Source organism: Amblyraja radiata, chromosome 3, assembly GCF_010909765.2.
Source record: "Amblyraja radiata isolate CabotCenter1 chromosome 3, sAmbRad1.1.pri, whole genome shotgun sequence".
Lineage (NCBI taxonomy): Eukaryota > Metazoa > Chordata > Chondrichthyes > Rajiformes > Rajidae > Amblyraja > Amblyraja radiata.
Genome location: NC_045958.1, coordinates 31,355,421 through 31,376,666, shown reverse-complemented (window position 1 = coordinate 31,376,666; position 21,246 = coordinate 31,355,421). Strand labels below are relative to the sequence as shown.

The 21,246-nt window shown below is 41.2% G+C and overlaps 1 protein-coding gene across 5 annotated transcripts in view; it reads right to left on the bottom strand.

Moving 5' to 3' along the window:
* Positions 1-5,158: 5,158 nt before the first annotated feature.
* gramd2b (GRAM domain containing 2B) overlaps positions 5,159-21,246 on the bottom strand; it is a 54,947-nt gene continuing 38,859 nt past the window's right edge. For all 5 annotated transcript variants that reach the window (XM_033017535.1, XM_033017534.1, XM_033017537.1 and 2 more), the window contains exons 9-14: positions 20,824-20,932; positions 20,100-20,216; positions 17,155-17,248; positions 15,721-15,831; positions 10,083-10,176; positions 5,159-5,438 (exon numbers count right to left, since the gene is read on the bottom strand). In XM_033017535.1, the coding sequence (XP_032873426.1) occupies positions 5,397-5,438; positions 10,083-10,176; positions 15,721-15,831; positions 17,155-17,248; positions 20,100-20,216; positions 20,824-20,932 (567 nt within the window). In that variant the 3' untranslated portion in view covers positions 5,159-5,396. The remainder of the gene's footprint in view (positions 5,439-10,082; positions 10,177-15,720; positions 15,832-17,154; positions 17,249-20,099; positions 20,217-20,823; positions 20,933-21,246) is intronic.

The window sequence follows — 21,246 nt, the reverse complement described above, 5'->3', positions numbered from 1 at the left end:
ACATTTGGAGTAACTCAGCGGGACAGGCAGCATCTGTGGAGAGAAGGAATGGGTGACGTTTCGGGTTGAGACCCTTCTTCAGTAATCTATCTTCGGTTTAAACCAGCATCTGCAGTTCCTTCTTACACATCTTGTACATAAGCAGAAGCTGAAGTATAGAAAATAAAATTTAAAAAAATGCAGGTGCTGGAAATCTGAAATAAAAACTGTCAAAACACAAAAGGTCAGGCAGCATCTGCAGAAAACGGTTGATATTTTCGTTCAGACCTTTCATCAGAATGTAATTTAGTTTAAAAAACTAAATTCTTTAAAACCAATTTGCATGTTTTGCTACAATCTTTTGATTGACTCTAACAGAGGATACTATTTTGAAATGAGATCATAGCAAAGACAAATGACCAGACCACATGATTAGAACACATTATTGTTCCAGAATGTGCACCAGTATAGGCGGTGATTCTTTTAGCGGCATTCAGACCTCTGGATACACAAGCAGATAACACATTAAAAGAGTAGGTGCTGCATGATCTGACTTTCCACTCTGCCTCTCGATTGCAGTTCCAGATCATACTGGGTAGATGAACCATAAAACTAGCCGCTGGTTTTATGTTACCTCCGGCTGACAGGTAAACACCGACCCTATTAATTTAAACGGGACCAGTGACATTCATAACTAAATGTTAATAACCATTCAAGATAACATTTTCAGTTTGAACTTGTTTTTTTTTTGCAAAATGTGTGTTGAATATCAGGCACCTATTGAAGGGCCTGTTTCCACACTGTATCACTATGACTATATCTAAAAGTCAAGATTTAAAAAAGAAAGTGAAACTTGCCTATGCTGGTGGCAACATTCAGCGGCCAACTGGATTATCTGTGGGGTTGGGCCTGTTTCCATTGCTCCCTACAGAACTGCCACAAATCAAAGGTGCAATGGATCTTATCAAGACAAACAAAAGTTGTGCCAGATCCAGCCATTAAAACAAGGCCTAAATCATTAATTACCTTTCTATATTAAAATGAAATGAAAATGAAATTCAGTTTAGATATGAATTATGATTTGAGGTCGGTTAACCTGGACTAACATTTGCCTAACAATAGGGAAGTTGTACTTGGAAACAGAGTTCTCAGGATTTATCACCCAAATTGGTTCAATTCTTTATACTGCCCTATTTAAAACAAAAGGGAAAAGATCACATTAGAATCAACAATTCTTCCCTTCCCTCCCGTACCACCCCCTCCCCAGGCACTTTCCCATGCAACCACAAGAGATGCAACACTTGTCCCTTTACCTCCCCCCTCGACTCCATTCAAGGACCCAAGCAGTCGTTCCAGGTGCGACAGAGGTTTACCTGTATCTCCTCCAACCTCATCTATTGCATCCGCTGCTCTAGATGTCAGCAGATCTATATCGGTGAGACCAAGCAGAGGTTGGGCGAACACCTCCGCTCGGTCCGCAATAACCAACCTGACCTCCCGGTGGCTCAACACTTCAACTCCCCCTCCCACTCCGTATCCGACCTCTCTGTCCTGGGTCTCCTCCATGGCCAGAGTGAGCAACACCGGAAATTGGAGGAACAGCACCTCATATTCCGCTTGGGGAGTCTGCATCCTGGGGGCATGAACATTGAATTCTCCCAATTTTGTTAGTCCTTGCTGTCTCCTCGCCTTCCTCAGCCCTCCTGCTGTCTCCTCCCATCCCCCAGCCTTCGGGCTCCTCCTCCTTTTTCCTTTCTTCTCCCCGCCCCCCCACCCCCAATCAGTCTGAAGAAGGGCTTTGGCCCGAAACGTTGCCTATTTCCTTCGCTCCATAGATGCTGCTGCACCCGCTGAATTTCTCCAGCTTTTTTGTCTACCTTCGATTTTCCAGCATCTGCAGTTCCTTCTTAAACACATTAGAATCAATGTTTGCTTGTAAGTTACTTTGAAAATCAAGACTTTCAATTCCAAAATTAGTTTTCCTGCTTCATCCTTGCACTGCAGTTAATATAAAAAAACGGACGTCGCTTTCCATGAAAAGACCAAAGTCGGGAACGAACATGAATTATTATCAGGTTAAACCAGTATGCATCAACTTGACGGTATGCAAGTAAATTGTAACTGGGAACCCATAATGTTTGCTCAGGAGCTGATGTCCTGCTCTGGTAATGTTACAGGAGGATTGATGTGGTTTAAAGTGGTGATCCACCACACACTCAAGGGCAATATTGGATGGAGAATAATCGCTAGACTCAATGGCATTGCACAGATCCCATAGCTGATTTAAAAAAAATAAAATGATTGTATCCCAGGATCATCATATTAAATTGCAATATTAAAATTGAAACAATTGTTTTACTTGGAATCGGTGGTAGTTATTAATTTTCCTTAACATTTTCCTCAGCCCACAATACACCAATCTAGTTTGCTTTTTAAAGGCCACAATCAACTGTTCATGTACAGAACTGATTAAGTGGTAGCTGTGTGGAATGAGCTTCCAGTGAAGGTGGTGGAGGCAGGTTCGATTTTATCATTTAAAAATAAATTGGATAGTTATATGGACGGGAAAGGAATGGAGGGTTATGGTCTGAATGCAGGTAGATGGGACTAGGGGAGAATACGTGTTCGGCACGGACTGGAAGGGCCGAGATGGCCTGTTTCTGTGCTGTAATTGTTATATGGTTATAAGGTGGATGCTGTGTACATTAATTTGAAAATGACCCTTATGAAACAATTTCTGCAATGTCTATTCTACTTATTGGTTGAAAGAATAGTGTATATTTTAACATGCTAAAACTTTAATTATAAATAAGTGAAGGGATTTTAATTTTAATAACTATAAATATCAGATTGCAAATAGTTGTACATTTATTCAGTACATTATGTATTGTGCCCCTAATGCCACAGTGTAAGTACCTGGTAAGCAGATGCACTGGAGTAGACTTTAATCTAGATTTAAAATGTGTGGCGAGGTGTAAAGCAAATGGGGGAGTTTTTGTCTTTTTCTGCCCGTGTACATTTCCCTGCTGTTTCAAAAGAAAACTCAGCAGGTTTTATATTGTGAAAGTGATAATCTCTGCCCCATGTTTTATTTGCTGAGCTGTGCTCAGATACCAATGATAAAAACTTGTACTATATCCTTAGAGACTGCTGCACTGCAGAAACAATCTCTAGCATGTCCAAAGGTTATTTCATATCAGGGTGGCACAGCGCCAGAGATCCGGGTTCGATCCGGATTACAGATGCTGTTTGTACAATCTCCCTGTGATCACGTGGGTTTCCCCCGGATACTCTGGTTTACTCCCACATTCCAAAGACGTACAGTTTTGTAGGTTAATTGGCTTTGTTAAAGATTGTCCCTCGTGTAGGATAGTACTAGTGTTCGGGTCAGCACGGACTCAGTGGGCCGAATGGCCTGGTTCTGCACTGTATCTTTAAACAAATGAGTAGACAAAATGTTAATGTACTTTACACAACTTGTGCTTAATAACCTTTATGGAGTGCTTTGGAATTGGAAAGGTTGAAATACAGTGCTCTCCATAATGTTTGGGACAAAGATTATTTTTGCCTCTCTACACAATTTGAGATTTGTAATGGAAAAAAATAAATCACATGTGGTTAACGTGCACATTGTCAGATTTTAATAAAGGCCATTTTTATACATTGATTTCAACATGTAGAAATTAGTCATGTTTATACATGGTCCCCTCATTTCAGGGCACCATAATGTTTGTGACACAGCAATGTCATGTAAATGAAAGTAGTTATGTTTAGTATTTTGTTGCATATCCTTTGCATGCAATGACTGCTTGAAGTCTGCGATTCATGGACATCACCAGTTGCTGGGTGTCTTCTCTTGTGATGCTCTGCCAGGCCTGTATTGCAGCCATCTTTAGCTTATGCTTGTTTTGGGGGGGCTAGTCCCCTTCAGTTTTCTCTTCAGCATATAAAAGGCATGCTCAATTGGGTTCAGATCAGGTGATTCACTTGGCCACTCAAGAATTGACAAAAAGAATTCTGTAGAAAAACTCCTTTACTGCTTTAGCAGTATGTTTGGGATCATTATCTTGCTGTAGAATGATCCGCCAGCCAATGAGTTTTGAAGCATTTGTTTGAACAAGCAGATAGGATGTGTCTATACACTTTGGAATTCATTACACTACTACCATCAGCAGTTATATAATCAATGAAGATAAGTGAGCCAGTACCATCAGCAGCCATACATGCCCAGGCCATAACATCCCCACCACTGTGTTTCACAGATGAGGTGGTGTGCTTTGGATCTTAGGTAGTTCCTTCTCTCCTCCATACTTTGCTCTTGCCATCACTCTGATATAATTTCATCTTCGTCTCATCTGTCCACAAGACCTTTTTCCAGAAGTGTGGTTGCTCTTTTAAGTACTTCTTGGCAAACTGTAACCTGGCCATCCTATTTTTGCAGCTAACCATTGGTTTACATCTTGCAGCGTAGCCTCTGTATTTCTGTTCATGAAGTCTTCTGCAGACAATGGTCATTGACAAATCCACACCTGACTCCTGAAGAGTGTTTCTGATCTGTCGGACAGGTGTTTGGGGATTTTTCTTTATTATAGAGAGAATCCGTCTGTCATCAGCTGTGGAGATCTTCCTTGGCCTGCCAGTCCCTTTGCAATTAGTAAGCTCACTAGTGCTCTCTTTCTTCTTACCAAATCCAAACGGTTGATTTTGGTAAGCCTAAGGTTTGGCTGATGTCTCTAACAGTTTTATTCTTGTTTCTCAGTCTCATAATGGTTTCTTTGACTTTTATTGGCTTTGGTCCTCGAGTTGATAAACAGCAATTAAAATGTTTCCAAAGATGATGGAAAGACTAGGTGCTGAGAGCTCTAATACCTGCATGAAGGAGGCAATTAAACACACCTGAACAAATACAATACATGTGAAGCCATGTGTCCCAAACATTATGGTGCAATAGGGGGGAAGGGGGAGACTGCTGTAATTTCTGTATGGTGAAACCAAAATGTATAAAAATGGGCTTTAATAAAATCTGACAATGTGCACTTTAACCACATGTGATTTTTTTCTATTTCAAATCTCAAATTGTGGAGTACAGAGGCAAATAAATAAATGATGGGTCTTTGTCCCAAACGTTATGGAGGGCACTATACATGGTAGTAGAAGTACATAAACACCTTCAACTTTGTGCACTGCTTTCCAAAAGTTTAATTGCTAAATAAAGGGCTTGCTGATCAATGGAATTATTTCTTGCACAGATACAGGAAGATAATGTGCATATTTCCTCAAAGGCCACACAGAATTCCGTTAAATACACGGTTGAAGTTTAACAATCCTACACTCTGTCCTGCAGAGTTCACATTACATTCCATACATTGATGACCTTGCTGGGCACAACATGTACTGATGATTAAAAGTGCAAAATCTCATTCAGTTCCATCAAGAAGCTTTTGTAGATTCTTCTGTATCTGAAAGACAGGATAGGGAGAGAAATAATAAGTTTAGACATGGTAGGACATAAAAGCATGCTTTAGTGTTTATGTTGATTTTGCAAATATTTCTACAACCATACAAAAAAAATTCAGATGGTGTCAGATGATTTTTAAATAAATACTCAAATTTAACTTTATCCTCATGAATAAAGGACAGTGTTCTTTGATGCAAGTGCATCATTTTCACGTCTGGATTCTCACTGACAGATGCTGCCTGGTTCTTCCTAAAATGCCTCTTTGGGTTCAAATGTATTTGGAATCGTTTTTCTCATCTACAATTTTCTGTACGATCTTGACCCATGCAATTACTGAACCTTTGTAGATGAGCACTGATAACATACACTCTCTCCTCCCTGCCCACTTTTGTCTCTTGCCTTAAATTGCGTACAGTTTTGGTCTCCTAATCTGAGGAAAGACATTCTTGCCATAGAGGGAGTACAGAGAAGGTTCACCAGACTGATTCCTGGGATGTCAGGACTTTCATATGAAGAAAGACTGGATAGACTCGGCTTGTACTCGCTAGAATTTAGAAGATTGAGGGGGGATCTTATAGAAACTTACAAAATTCTTAAGGGGTTGGACAGGCTAGATGCAGGAAGATTGTTCCCGATGTTGCGGAAGTCCAGAACAAGGGGTCACAGTTTAAGGATAAGGGGGAAATCTTTTAGGATCGAGATGAGAAAAACATTTTTCACACAGAGCGTGGTGAATCTCTGGAATTCTCTGCCACAGGAGGTAGTTGAGGCCAGTTCATTGGCTATATTTAAGAGGGAGTTAGATGTGGCCCTTGTGGCTAAAGGGATCAGGGGGTATGGAGAGAAGGCAGGTACAGGATACTGAGTTGGATGATCAGCCATGATCATATTGAATGGCGGTGCAGGCTCGAAGGGCCGAATGGCCTACTCCTGCACCTATTTTCTATGTTTCTATGCCCTATAATTTATGTCAGATTTGAGGAGTTACTTCTGGAAGTGTTTCAAGACACCAAGTATGTTTGTTTAACAACAGTCCACCTTAAAGACAATGCAATTTGCAACCACCATGTGATGAGCAGTACTGAGCTGGGGAAGAGATATGCAACAGATTCAAAGAAAGCACTGAAGGGTATAACTTACAAGCAAATATTTTTACAAAGACTAAACACAAATGATTTGAGTACTTATTACAACACATGATGCCATCCGGTGTATCAGATATCCACCACTTTCCATCAGTCACATTCATAAAGTCATGAGGTCACGTCATAGGAGCAGATTAGGCCATTCGGCCCATCAAGTCTCCACCATTCAATAGACAATAGGTGCAGGAGTAGGCCATTTGGCCCTTCGAGCCAGCACCGCCATTCAATGTGATCATGGCTGATCATCCCCAATCAGTACCCCGTTCCTGCCCTCTCCCCATATCAATCGACTGATGAATATTTTTCTCCGAACCCCATTCTCCTGCCTTCTCCCCATAACCCTTGACACCTGGACTAATCAAGAATCTATCCATCTCTGCCTTAAAAATATCCATTGACTTGACCTCCACAGCCTTCTGTGGCAAAGAATTCCACAGATTTGCCACCCTTTGACTAAAGAAATTCCTCCTCATCTCCTTCCTAAAGGTGCGTCCTTTAATTCTGAGGCTGTGACCTCTGGTCCTAGACCCTCCCATTAGTGGAAACATCCTCTCCACATCCACTCTATCCAAGCCTTTCTCTATCCAGTAGGTTCCAGCTCTCGTTATATAAACATCACCCCCCCCCCCCCCCTTGAATATTTAGCCACTAGCCTACACCAATGGTTAATTTAAAATAGCCAATTGAACTACTTGCATGCCTTTGGGATAAGAGCGGAAACCAGAGCCTCGAGCAAAAATGCACATTCACAGGGAGAAAGAACAAATTCTACACAGGAGGGAGCAAGGTCTGGATTGAACCAGTCCTTGAACCTTAGACAGCAAGATTACCTCCTGCCATACAGTACCCATGAGGATCCTTGAGCATGCATTACCAGTTTGTTGGACAGTACATCAACCATGTTTCCAGCAATCCCCTATTATGCCCAGAGTCCCTCGGAAATGGATTCATTTAAAATACATCCAGATGAGCACTTGAACAGCTTTCACCATGCAATGTTAGATTGAAGCTATGGCCAAGAACCCTACTACTTCCTCAGAACACTAAAGGAAGTTTGGCAAGTCCCCAATTGCTTGGCAACTTCTACAGACGCATGGTAGAAAGTGTCCTATCCAGTTGCATCACATCTCGGTTTGGCGGCAACTCTATCCAAGTCTGCAAGAAATTGCAGCGAGTTGTGGATGTAGCCCAATCCATCACACAAACTGACCTCCCCCCTCCCAATCAACTCCATCCACACTTCACACTGCCCCAAGAGAGTAGTCAAGACGACCAAGGGCTATTTAAGCACACCAGTGGTTCCTGCTTCTCCCATCTAGCAGAAGATACAAAAGTTTAAATGTGAACCACCTGATTCAGGAACAGCTTTTTCTCTGCTGCCATCAGACTATAGTACATACCTCTCATAAGAAATGGGTGTAGTCCTAAATCGCTCAACCTTCCACATTGTATCTCTTGCACTTAAACCAAAAATCATCTATTTCTCGGTAACTAACACTGTAACACTCTGTACTGCACTCTGGCATTTTTCTCTGTGCACTTCCTGTTGTACTTGTGTAATGGCTTGATTGCACAAGTACAGCATGGTTTCACTGGGTAGCATGCAAGCAATGTTCTACGCTGTATCTCAGTACAAGTGACAAAAATAAACCAATGCCAGTACCACGTTAAGGGAAGATAGCATGGAAATGGGATGGGTAGGATTGGGGTATATTCCCTTACAACCAGATGGAGCCTAGTTAGCCCACCAAGTCTATGCTGGTCGCTTACTTTTCCATAATCCATTCACTCACACGCCCATAACTCTCCTGATTCTTTCAGAAACTAACGACAGTTAGAAGCAATTTTAAAATGGAGTGTGTTACAGAAACGACACATGGGAACTATAGACCATGACGTAAATGGATGGGCATGGAGAGAAGATTGCTCAGTTTGCATGTCTTTGGGATTGGGAGGAGCCTTTAGAAGCCAGGAGCAATCTATGTATCAACTGGGAAAACACACAAAGCCCATAGAGATTTCACTGGAGGTCAGGATCAAATCGAGATGTTGTCCTTTAAGGGATGCTTTCTGTGCTATGAATTTCTATGAAACAGACTCTTATGGAAGGTACACAAAAATGCTGGAGAAACTCAGCGGGTGCAGCAGCATCTATGGAGCGAAGGAAATAGGCAACGTTTCGGGCTGAAACCCTTCTTCAGACATCAGTAACAAAGGGAGATTGCATGGCCATTTCCAACCACAATGAAGGACTGACTGGCCTGAGGATTTAAAGGGCTTAAGTTAGGAAATGTCAACTTCCACTTCTCAATATTTGGTAAACTAGCAATTGTCAACAGCTTTTCTCCCTGTCAGACATACAACTCTGAAAAGCCAGATCACGCATGATGATGGATTTATAACCTGACACTTAGTTCCTGACATGAATAATTTGAGGAAATGCATTTCCAACTCTTGGTCGATGGTACTTAGCAGCGAGTAAATTCAAATCATTACTTTCAGAAAGCATTGCTTGCCTTTTAGGCTTTTTTGGAAACAAAAAGGGAATTATCTTGATATTTAACGTTATCCCTGCACCCTGCTATTTTCTTTTGTGTAAGATTTTAGATTTATTGCACAAACAATTTTTGGGGAGAAATGATCCTGTTAATATCAATTTTATTTCCTTGCAGTGCCATTCACATGGATGATTTTTAAAAAAAAATAAAGAGTAAATGGGTTGGAGTAGATTAAGTCTAATTGGTGATATATTTAATGTTGTATTCAGTTATTGTTGAATTAAAGGAAATAATTAATTGCTTTTGTTGCTGATTTTTCCACAGATCCTTTATTCAGCGTGACGTGAGTTTGCCGTACCAAGTCAACACAGATGTGATTTATGATGAAGCGAAGGAAATAGGCAACGTTTCGGGCTGAAACCCTTCTTCAGACATCAGTCTGAAGAAGGGTTTTGGCCCGAAACATTGCCTATTTCCTTCGCTCCATAGATGCTGCTGCACCCGCTGAGTTTCTCCAGCATTTTTGTGTACCTTCGATTTTCCAGCATCTGCAGTTCCTTCTTAAATACTTACTCTTATGGACATTGGTTTCTCATTGCTCTGCCCTAAAGATTTTCTTCTCTTGGCAATGACTTACTAGCGTGTTATTTCACTGACACCAGCAGCACAATAGTATTTCACACAAGCTCTTTATAACTGAATATCGCTTGTCAGATGTCAGCAGGGGATTTGCAATACTATTGGACATGCAGTTTTTCAAGAAGTTGTTACACTGCTTCTCCAATTCCCTATATTAAATCTCACACCCATTGCTGCACAAGCTGAACATGGAATACAAACAGCATCTCAGTTAACTGTTTTTATGGCGATGAGTGTATGGTGCAATCATGTATGACACACAAACATATCTTATTACAAGGATAAGCAGCAAACAAACCATTGGGCAAAAGGCATTCATGTTGCAATATTTGTCCACAGTTCTTAAAATAAATTTCTGCTCACCTTTTCGAGTTTTGCAAGATTTTCTGTCAATTCATCATAAATCACATCTGTGTTGACTTGGTACGGCAAACCCACGTCACGCTGAATAAAGGATCTGTGGAAAAATCAGCAACAAAAGCAATTAATTATTTCCTTTAATTCAACAATAACTGAATACAACATTAAATATATCACCAATTAGACTTCATCTACTCCAACCCATTTACTCTTTATTTAAAAAAAAAATCATCCATGTGAATGGCACTGCAAGGAAATAAAATTGAAATTAACAGGATCATTTCTCCCCAAAAATTGTTTGTGCAATAAATCTAAAATCTTACACAAAAGAAAATAGAAGCAGGGTGCAGGGATAACGTTAAATATCAAGATAATTCCCTTTTTGTTTCCAAAAAAGCCTAAAAGGCAAGCAATGCTTTCTGAAAGTAATGATTTGAATTTACTCGCTGCTAAGTACCATCGACCAAGAGTTGGAAATGCATTTCCTCAAATTATTCATGTCAGGAACTAAGTGTCAGGTTATAAATCCATCATCATGCGTGATCTGGCTTTTCAGAGTTGTATGTCTGACAGGGAGCTGTTGACAATTGCTAGTTTACCAAATATTGAGAAGTGGAAGTTGACATTTCCTAACTTAAGCCCTTTAAATCCTCAGGCCAGTCAGTCCTTCATTGTGGTTGGAAATGGCCATGCAATCTCCCTTTGTTATTTGGTATCTCTTTGCTTTCTATGTCTCTGTACTGTAGCTTGAGTACTGTTCTGTGGTGTGTCAGAGATGCCCAGGCCTCTAGGTTTCCTCTCCGTCAGCCAACTCCACAGAGATTCTGGTGATGGTGGCTCAGTTATACACTGGGCTGAGGGGCAGCATTTACTTCACATCTGGCCCACGCTTGTATGGCTGAAATACAAGAAGCAACCACATTTATTTTTACATGGTTGGTTGACCTTCAATGCAAAGGGACAGTTTATATTTATTTTTATTTTAACGGCATATTTGATTTTAATTAAGAGTAAAATAACCAGTAAATAATATTTTTCTAATTTAATACACTGAAACTGAATGAGCGAGCTGTTCAGGGGCAGTCAGGGTAGTGCAGAGCCTCCGCTGCCTGCGGTCCGGTTGGCAACTACAGTCTGCTCCAGCCTGCAGAAGGGCTGCAGAGCCGAGGCCTCCAGTACAGCCCATCTGCCAACACCAGAGCTGGCAAATGTGGGAATACTGTGGATTCAGATTCAGATTCAGATTCAGAAAACTTTATTGTCTGTCGCAACAGAAAATCTTCTTTGACGTGGCTCCACATACAACCAGGACAATGTACTGACAAGCAGTCATACAACACAGACTTCTGCGAGCACACACAGTGTGCACAGATCTCAAAAGCAAGTACAAAGATTACCGTGGTAGTCATACTTGCTGTCGTTAAATACCGCACTTAATGACTCTCAGAAAAACACTAAACAACTCAGAAAACATGCAAACATACGGGAGCAGCGCGCCGCGAGTCGCTCACAGAGTAGCGCCCCGCCCCTTGGGTTGTCAGCAGCGATACAATAATAAAGAACACACAAAATGTTACACAAACATCCACCACAGCATTCATCACTGTGGTGGAAGGCACAAAAATTTGGCCAGTCCTCCTCCATTTCCCCCGTGGACAGGACCAGAGTCCAGAGTCAGTCCAGGATCGGCTCTTCCTCACCGGAGACCGCGGCTTTAAGTTGTTGTAGGCCGCAGGCCGGCGGTCAAGATTTAAAGTCCCCGCCGCAGCCAGAAGCACCGTAGACTGCAGGGCCGGCGGTCGAAGCTCCCCTCCAGGGGTGATGGTAAGTCCATGCCGGCACCGCGGTAGAAGTTGGCCACGGGCCGGCAGTGATGGCTTCTTCTTCCCCCGGGTCCCCCACGAGGGATCCCGGGCTGTAGACGCCGCACCAGCTGGAGCTCTGCAGACCGCGACTTCAGGCTGCGACTTCAGGCTGCCGGCTGCCCCGGGCCAGCGAAACGGAGCGCTCCCCTCCGGCGAGCCCCAGCGGGGGTTCACCCGCTCCACAACAAGAGTCCACGCTGCGCCCGCCGCTGAAGCCCCGGGCGAGTCTCCGGGAAAGGCCGCGCCGATCCTTGATGTTAGGCCACGGGGGAGGCGACCTGGAAAAAGTCGCCTCTCCATGGATGAGGCGACCAAAGCGGTTTCCCCCTCACCCCCCCACACCACCCCCCACACAAACCACATGAAGGAACATTAAATGCATACTTTAAAACAAACTAAAAAAAAAAAAAAAAAGCAGGTTAGGTCAAGCACGAATCAATCGAATAAAAATGAGCTGCAGGAGTGTAAGTGGTGCAAGAGCAGGACCCGGGATGGGGAGTGCGGTAGAGCAATAAAAGTATTTATATAGTGCCTTCCTTGACCTCTGGACTTTATAAATTCATAAACTGTAGGGACAGAATTAGGCCATTCAACCCATCGAGTTCTACTCCTCCGTTCAATCATCACTGATCTAACTTTCCCCCTCAACTCCATTTTCCTGCCTTCTACCCATAACTCCTGACAACCGTACTAATCAAGAATCTATCAATCTCCAGCTTCAAAATATCCATTCACTTGGTCTGCATGGCCGACTGTGGCAATAAATTCCACAGATTCACCACACTGACAAAAGACATTCCCCCCCTCTCCTTTCTAAAGGTACATATGTCCTTTTATTCTGAGACAAGGACCTCTGATCCTACACTCTCCCACTAGTGGAAAAATCCTCTCCGCATCATTATAATAATGACTTGACTTCAAAGGTTTTGTTGACGATGAAAAGAAGGCAGAACCCTGTATGAGCGAAAGTCAATGTCAGGCAAATAGAAGTTGTGAATTAAGGGCCCCAGGTTTATCTGGAGGGTCAAGGCTGTATATGCTTCAAAAGCCATGTTAGGAGATGCTGGGCAAATATACACCGGTCAAGGGTATTGGTATTAGATAAGGCAAATTCATTCCTCTGGTCATGATATACTATAACCATATAACCATATAACAATTACAGCACGGAAACAGGCCATCTCGGCCCTACAAGTCCGTGCCGAACAACTTTTTTCCCTTAGTCCCACCTGCCTGCACTCATACCATAACCCTCCATTCCCTTCTCATCCATATGCCTATCCAATTTATTTTTAAATGATACCAACGAACCTGCCGCCACCACTTCCACTGGAAGCTCATTCCACACCGCTACCACTCTCCGAGTAAAGAAGTTCCCCCTCTTGTTACCCCTAAACTTCTGTCCCTTAATTGACCCTATAGGCGCATGCTCACTAGATATTCAAATAAGTGGCTTAGTGAGTTCATTTCTTCGCTCTACATATTTCAACTTTTCCAATTCAATAATAATAATGTTTTGTTTATAGGGACAGTGCATATTAATGAACATTTGCATGTAAGTATGCGAGATTGTAGCCAATCAGTAGCTTAGCCCATTGTGCCATCTGTCGTCCTAAGCAATTCTGCTGTGCAATCATTCATCAGCCCCTATCCAGCACCTTGCCAAAAAGACCATACTCTATGCGAAGCCAAACTCAATAGGTTTGGTTAACCCAAAAAGAAAAACACTTAAACTGGTCACAAGTTGCAAATCACAAGTTGCAAATTATAAATCACAAGTTGCCTGATTAATCAATTCGACAAGCTATATAACTGTATGGATGCCTTGCTCGATGTTGGGCCACTCAGCACTGCTTATTTGGCTCAATATTGCTCCAGATTTAATTTGCAGAGACAATGTAGCATCACTTTATCAAAAGGTCAGAGAGTCTGAAGAAGGGACCATCCATGTTCTCCAGAGATGCTGCCTGACCTGCTGAGTTATTCCAGCACTTTGTATCATTTTGTGTATTAACCAGCATTCTTTGTTTCTAAGGTAGACAAAAATGCTGGAGAAACTCAGCGGGTGAGGCAGCATCTATGGAGCGAAGGAAGAGGGACGTTTCGGGTCGAGACCCTTCTTTGATTCTACGTCACTTTGTCAAACACTGATTGGAAAAGTTGGATATACTCGTTTGAGTGGACTCTCTATAGCTGTAATATTTTGGTTTTCTGGTAAGCTTTTAAGAATAAACCAGTAGATTATTAGATAATTGTGGGTGGCCACATTGGGCCATTCTGCAAACATGGTGCTGTACATAATTACTTGCAGCATGTTTATCAGTAAATATGATCAAGTTTTCCCGTTAGTTATGTCCAACCGACTCTATGGGTAACTGGCCTTGGAATTCATATTCAGTGCCGTTTTATTCTCCAGTACAAAACTAAATGAAACTCCATCACCCGGGGTGGAACACAGTCACACCCATTTCTGGTTTGAGCTGTATCACTCGGCAAATGGAGGAATACTGCCAAAGCAATCATGCTCCCCGACGTTCAACCTACCAAAGTGCAACACCTCGCACTTCCTCGGATAAAAATCCACCTGACTATTCTTTCACTATTCTGTAACTGATCTATATCCCACGGTATAATTCGACAATCCACGACCTCAGCAATCTTGGTGTTATCTGCAAACTTACTAACCAACCCGCACACATTTAAATACAAACTTATCACAAACAAAGTTCCAGCACAGACCTTTGCGTAACTTAACTAGTCACAGACCTCTAGCCTCAACTGTGCTTACAAACCTTTTGTGCTGCTACAAGAATGAACGCCACTTTTAAAATTTTGGTACACGTAACAATTAAACACTCTAGACTCTTAGTTTAAACAAGTGGCCAAGAGTCAGGACCGGGCCATGTTCACCATTTTTTGTAATCTGCTTTTGTTCCTGTGTGTTCGAGTTGCCGAACCAGGCCATAATACAATTAGTCAATATGGTCTCTACTGTACAATATTATAAAAGTTCAAGAAAGTATTTGTTGACATACCAAATCTCCTCATTCTTCCAAGGAAGTAGAGAGTTTGATGGGCTTTCTTTGTGATTGCATCAACGTGATATGTCCACAACAGTCAGTGCAGACTTAGTTTAGGGATGCAGCGTGGAAACAGCCCCTTGGCGCACCAAGTCTACTGATCACTCCTTAATACTAGTTATCCCACTACACATTAGGTGCAATTTACAGAGGACAATTATCCCATAAACCTGCATGTCTTTGGGATGTGGAAGAAAATCGGAACACACAGAGGACACCCAGGAGATAGAACCAGCCATTCAATATGACCATTCAGATAAAGATCTGCCTTCTTGTTATTGCCACCAAAGTGGATAATCTCACATTTATCCACATTATACTGCATCTGCCATGCAACTGCCCATTCACCCAACCTATCCAAGTCACCTTGCAGCCTCATAGCATCCTCCTTGCAGCTCACACTGCCACCCAGCTTTGTGTCATCTGCACGCTTGGAGATCACAGGGAGAACGTGCAAACTCCACACTTATTGAAAGTCAGTGCAGACTGACAAATCCAGCAGTGCGATTGGGATCAACTGCATCCTCATCTCAAGGGCAAATAGCAACGAACAATAACATTTTGGTATTGCCAGCAATTAGAAAGGTCCATGAACCAACAACTAAAAGGTTGTTGGCATGTTGCTCAACAACTATTTAGCATGCTCCCCCTGCCAATTTCTAGACCATGGTAAGCCAACTGAATGCACATACTTACTCTTTGTGATGTGCATGATATTCTGGCAATGCTCCCAGTGAAGCCAGGCGCTGCTCCAAAGCAAAGATTTTCATGCCCATGTAGAAAGATGAAATGACTAACACAATGACTCTGTAAAGCAAGTAATTCATTACAAATATTTTCTGTTTCTTGATACAGTTACATTCATCTTTGAAATAGACAATTTTCAAAGGATTTCAAAATATTTGTTCACAATTTTTTCCACCAAAGTCTATGTATTTGTACAGAAGACAAGTTTGAGTGTTCACAAGTGGAAGTAAACATTGAATTCAAAAGCTTTGAAAAATTGACTGCAACTTTTAAATTTAGAATTTAAAAACTTTGCTAATTTATTAACAACCTGCAGAAAAGCTTCACAATTTATCTTGTTCATTAATATTAACATTAAACAAAAATTAAAGCAACTAATTGTGCAATTATAAAGATTAATGAGCTAATCATGGTTTTAATTGCACTTTTACTAATAGAACGCCAATATTCTAAATAGGCCAATGGAAAATGTTTTCATTAATAACCTACATTAAAATACCAGAAAATTGTTTAAATTGTGTTCATGCCCCTGTCTGAGTTTGTCCCAATTTTAGTAAGCTCTGGTCATACAATCCTCTGATCTTTGCATTCCATCTGTGGTTTGGGATCCAAGGATCTGATTCTGAGCCAGAGAGTACATGCGTTGTCATGTGGGAAGTTGCAATGTCGGGGTGGGGGTTGGGGAGATTTTAGGTGGATCTGATAATGGCCAGTGTAAAATAATATTGATATGAACTCCAATTTGCATCTGACTGTATTAAGTGACAGAAATGTTGAAATGTTCTGCAAAATGATGCAATTCCCCTTAGGTTTTTAATCTTATGATTATAAGACTCCAAAATAAAACAACAACAAAAAAAGCACAGGCAACTTTAAGACTTGAAGGATATGTTTTTTTTTCTTAAAGAACTATCCCACTGAGCACAAAATGTGCAGAAAATATAGAGAATTCAACAGCAATTTGATTGCTTGGATAGTGCAAATGTGCAAACATCTCCAGTGTCATTAGTCACTCAGCATTTGAAAAAAGCACTCAAGATCAAATGTTGCAGAAATTCCAACTCGTCTACCTCAATCATCCTTTAACAGTCTTTAAAAATAAAGGATTTCACTTCGTGGGAATCTTGGTACTAGGATTCAAAACCTGCTTAAGGCAGGATTGAGATTGAGACGATTCATTTAACACAAGGTTGTGTGGTCAACAAATGCACTAACCAGTCCAGATCAGGTTCAAATGCATCTCTTGATACAAAGATAAAGCACTCAGCCCCCAAAATTTACCCACCATATTTAAACACTTGTACATCCTGTTAAATGAGCTATGTCAAATTATAAACTAGTAGCTCCAAAATTCTGGAAATCTTAATTGAAAGCAATACTCACATGACCAGATAGAGCACCAGTAAGGTATTCACAGAAATATGCTGTTCACCATTAGCTTTCACTTTGTGTAATAGCCCCCATACCAAGGAATTTCCTGCAAGGGCACAACAAATATCAATACATTACCCCAAAAATGCACAAAGCCAAATGTTCATCTCTCTTTGTGTAGTAAACTCAACGAAGAGAACCGACTGAAACAGCATAATGGTTATTGGACTGCAGTCAAGGAGGTTTTTAACAAAACATATTCATTGACACCTGTTCAGGTCATGGCATAACAGTCTGGATATTTAAAGTCAGTTAATTAAATGAATCTTGTTTCTGCAATTGTAACATAAAACTATCAGATTACCATAATAAAATGTTTAAGCTCACTAAAGTCCTTCAGTAAAGGAAATCTTCTGTCCTCATCAAGTCTGCCTATACGGACTCTAGATCCAAAGCAACATGGCGGCTATTAAGTGCATTGTTAAATAGCCTATAAATGTGTAATTGGTCATCCTAAGAGACCTGCTTCACATGTGGAAGGCTGCTCATTGCCACTTTCAAGGGCAGTTAGGGACAGGAATTAAGGCTGACTTTTGTCAGCAATGCCTACATCCAAAAAGAGGGGGGAAAAAAGGATATTAACGGAACAAGGAACTGCAGATGCTTGAATCTTGCATTGAACACATAGTGCTAAGTAACTCAGCAGGTCAGGCAGCATATCTGGAGGATATGGATAGGTGACATTTTGGGTTGGGACCTTCAGACTGATTGTAGGGGAGGGGGGGGAGGGAGATTTTAACTACTTTTGTAAAAAGGCAGTTGGGTTACAGTGCCCTCAATAATGTTAGGGACAAAGACACATCATTTATTTATTTTCCTCTATACTCCACAATTTGAGATTTGTAATAGAAAAAAAATCACATGTGTTTAAAGTGCACATAGTCAGATTTTAATAAAGGCCATTTTTATACATTTTTGTTTCACCATGTAGAAATTAAAGCAATGTTTATACATTGTCCCCCCATTTCAGGGCACCATAATGTGTGGGACACAGCGATGTAATGTAAATGAAAGTAGTCATGTTTAGTATTTTGTAGCATATCCTTTGCATGCAATGACTGCTTGAAGTCTGCGATTCATGGACATCACCAGTTGCTGGGTGTCTTCTCTGGTGGTGCTCTGCCAGGCCTGTATTGCAGCCATCTTTAGCTTATGCTTGTTTGGGGGCTAGTCCCCTTCATTTTTCTCTTCAGTATATAAAAGGCATGCTCAATTGGGTTCAGATCGGGTGATTGACTTGGCCACTCAAGAATTTACCATTTTTTTAGCTTTGACAAACTCCGTTGTTGCTTTAGCAGTATGTTTGGGATCAATGAGTTTCGAGGCAATTGTTTGAACTTGAGCACATAGGATGTGTCTATACACTTAAGAATTAATTGTGCTACTACCATCAGCAGTTGTATCATCAATGAAGATAAGTGAGCCAGTACCTTCAGCAGCCGTACATGCCCAGGCCATAACACCCCCACCACCTTGTTTCACAGATGAGGTGGTATGCTTTGGATCTTGGGCAGTTCCTTCTCTCCTCCATACTTTGCTCTTGCCATCACTCTGATATAAGTTAATCTTCATCTCATCTGTCCACGAGACCTTTTTTCCAGAAGTGTGGTTGCTCTTTTAAGTACTTCTTGGCAAACTGTAACCTGGCCATCCTAGTTTTGCGGCTAACCAGTGGTTTGCATCTTGCAGTGTAGCCTCTGTATTTCTGTTCATGAAGTCTTCTGCAGACAGTGGTTATTGACAAATCCACACCTGACTCTGGAAGAGTGTTTCTGATCTGTCGGACAGGTGTTTGGGTTTTTTTCTTTATTATAGAGCGAATTCGTCTGTCATCAGCTGTGGAGGATTTCCTTGGCCTGCCTGTCCCTTTGCGATTAATAAGCTCATTAGTGCTCTTTCTTCTTAATGATGTTCCAAACAGTTGATTTTGGTAAGCCTAAAGGGCCTGTCCCACTTACGTCACCTTTTCGGCGACTGCCGTCACCCGTCATAGGTCGCCGAAAATTTTCAACATGTTGAAATTTCAGCAGCGATCAGAAAGATGCTACAACTGATTGTGAGATTAGGAGACCTCTCACGACCATAAAGGCGATCTCTCACGACCATACAGGCGACCTCTGGCAACATGCCCCCTGGTGACACCCCGCGACATGTCGCCAGGGGTCGCCTATGGTCGTCAGAGTTCTCCTAGTCACCCAAAGAATCGTAGCCTCTTTCTGGTCGCCGCTGAATTTTCAACTTGTTGAAAATTTTCGGCAACGTATGACGGATGCCAGCAGTCGCCGAAAAGGTCACGTAAGTGGGACAGGCCCTTAAGGTTTGGCTGATGTCTCTAACATTTTATTCTTGTTTCTTAGTCTCATAATGGCTTATTTCGCTTTCATTGCAAAACTTTGGTCCTCATGTTGATAAACAGCAATAAAAGTTCCCAAAGGAGATGGAAAGACTGGAGGAAAGACAAGGTGCTGAGGGCTCTCTTATACCTGCATTAAGGAAGCAATTAAACACACCTGAGCAACTATAAACACCTGTGAAGCCATGTGTCCCAAACATTATGGTGCCCTGAAATTGGGGGGGGGGGGGGGACTATGTTTAAACACAGCTGTCATTTCTACATGATGAAACCAAAATGTATAAAAATACCCTTTAATAAAATCTGACAATGTGCACTTTAACCACGTGATTTTTTAAATTGCAAATCTCAAATTGTGGAGTATAGATACAAATAAATAAATGATGGGTCTTTGTCCCAAACATTATGGAGGGCACTGTATAGTGTGACGTTTTGAGGTGGCTCGAGCTCCTAGGAACAATAATTGCTGTTACATTGCTCTTACCTTACTGAGAATGAACCTGCGTTTATGATTAAAACAAATGTAAAGATTTCTAGTACTCACTGCCCTCATGATAGCTTCTTCTCTTCACGTCGGTCATTTCTTTTACATGAACATCAGCATGCACAGGAATGGTATTCTTTTCCATTTTCAGTAATGCTTGGGATCCACTGGGAAACTCTGAACAGACAGAATAGTTATTTGCATCTGAACATTTTCCAAATGAAGCAATATTCTAAGCAGGTAGAAAATGTAACAGTTTTGTATTCAATATTACAGACATCTTTGAAACAAAGTTTGAAATGAAGCATTATGTTAATATATTGGCAATCTTTTGAATGTGATTCTGCACAGTGCATCCCCACTTGCTTGGTAAATATTCAGCTCCATGTACCTGTGGGAATCAGATTAATTCCAGTCACTAATTTCTGATTCCATCAGAAAGCCCACTTGCCTCCTCATTGTGAGCTATTAAACTAATGCACGTTACAAAAAGAGATTCTAATACTTTTTAAGATGGATTGTTTTCGGTTTCATCATTAACTTTTAATGAATTTAATTGCCCATTTTTGTACTCATGTTTACAACACAGTTGCAGTACTAGCATCCTTGGGTGTTTCAATCCTACATTGCACCAATATGAATGATCTGTTCAGGTATTTTACAGAACTACATGCATTTAAAATATCACCTTTTGCTGCTTGCTTTCTGGATTTTGACCTAATCTGACTGTACTAGTTTCAAAAGTGGCATCTTATTAGGAATTCCTTAAATAATAAATACGAACCTTGCGAATTTTCAGACTCTGGAGTTTGAGAACCAGAACTGCTGGATTGCTCCAATTCTCGTCTTCTGCATTCTGTTGGAATATCTGGCAAATCTTCTATATGAAATTCCTTTCCGAAAAAAAGATAATTTTTAAGATTCCATCTGAAGTAAATGTATTAACGCAGATCCATTCAGGCACAATGTGTCCCAGGTATAATAAAAGTCCATTAATCTGGCATGCTGGTTACTGGCAGATTTTCCACACTACTTCATGTTACTTCAATTAATGCTCCAACACACTCAGTTCACTTAAATAGAAGCACGATATTATGCAGTGAACCAGGTGGGTTTAAAAGGAAACTTTAACTCCCAGGAATTCCAAACAGTCAGGCAGCAGATTATTGGAGTTTTACTGCAGTTTTATCGTGCAAATGTCTTCTGC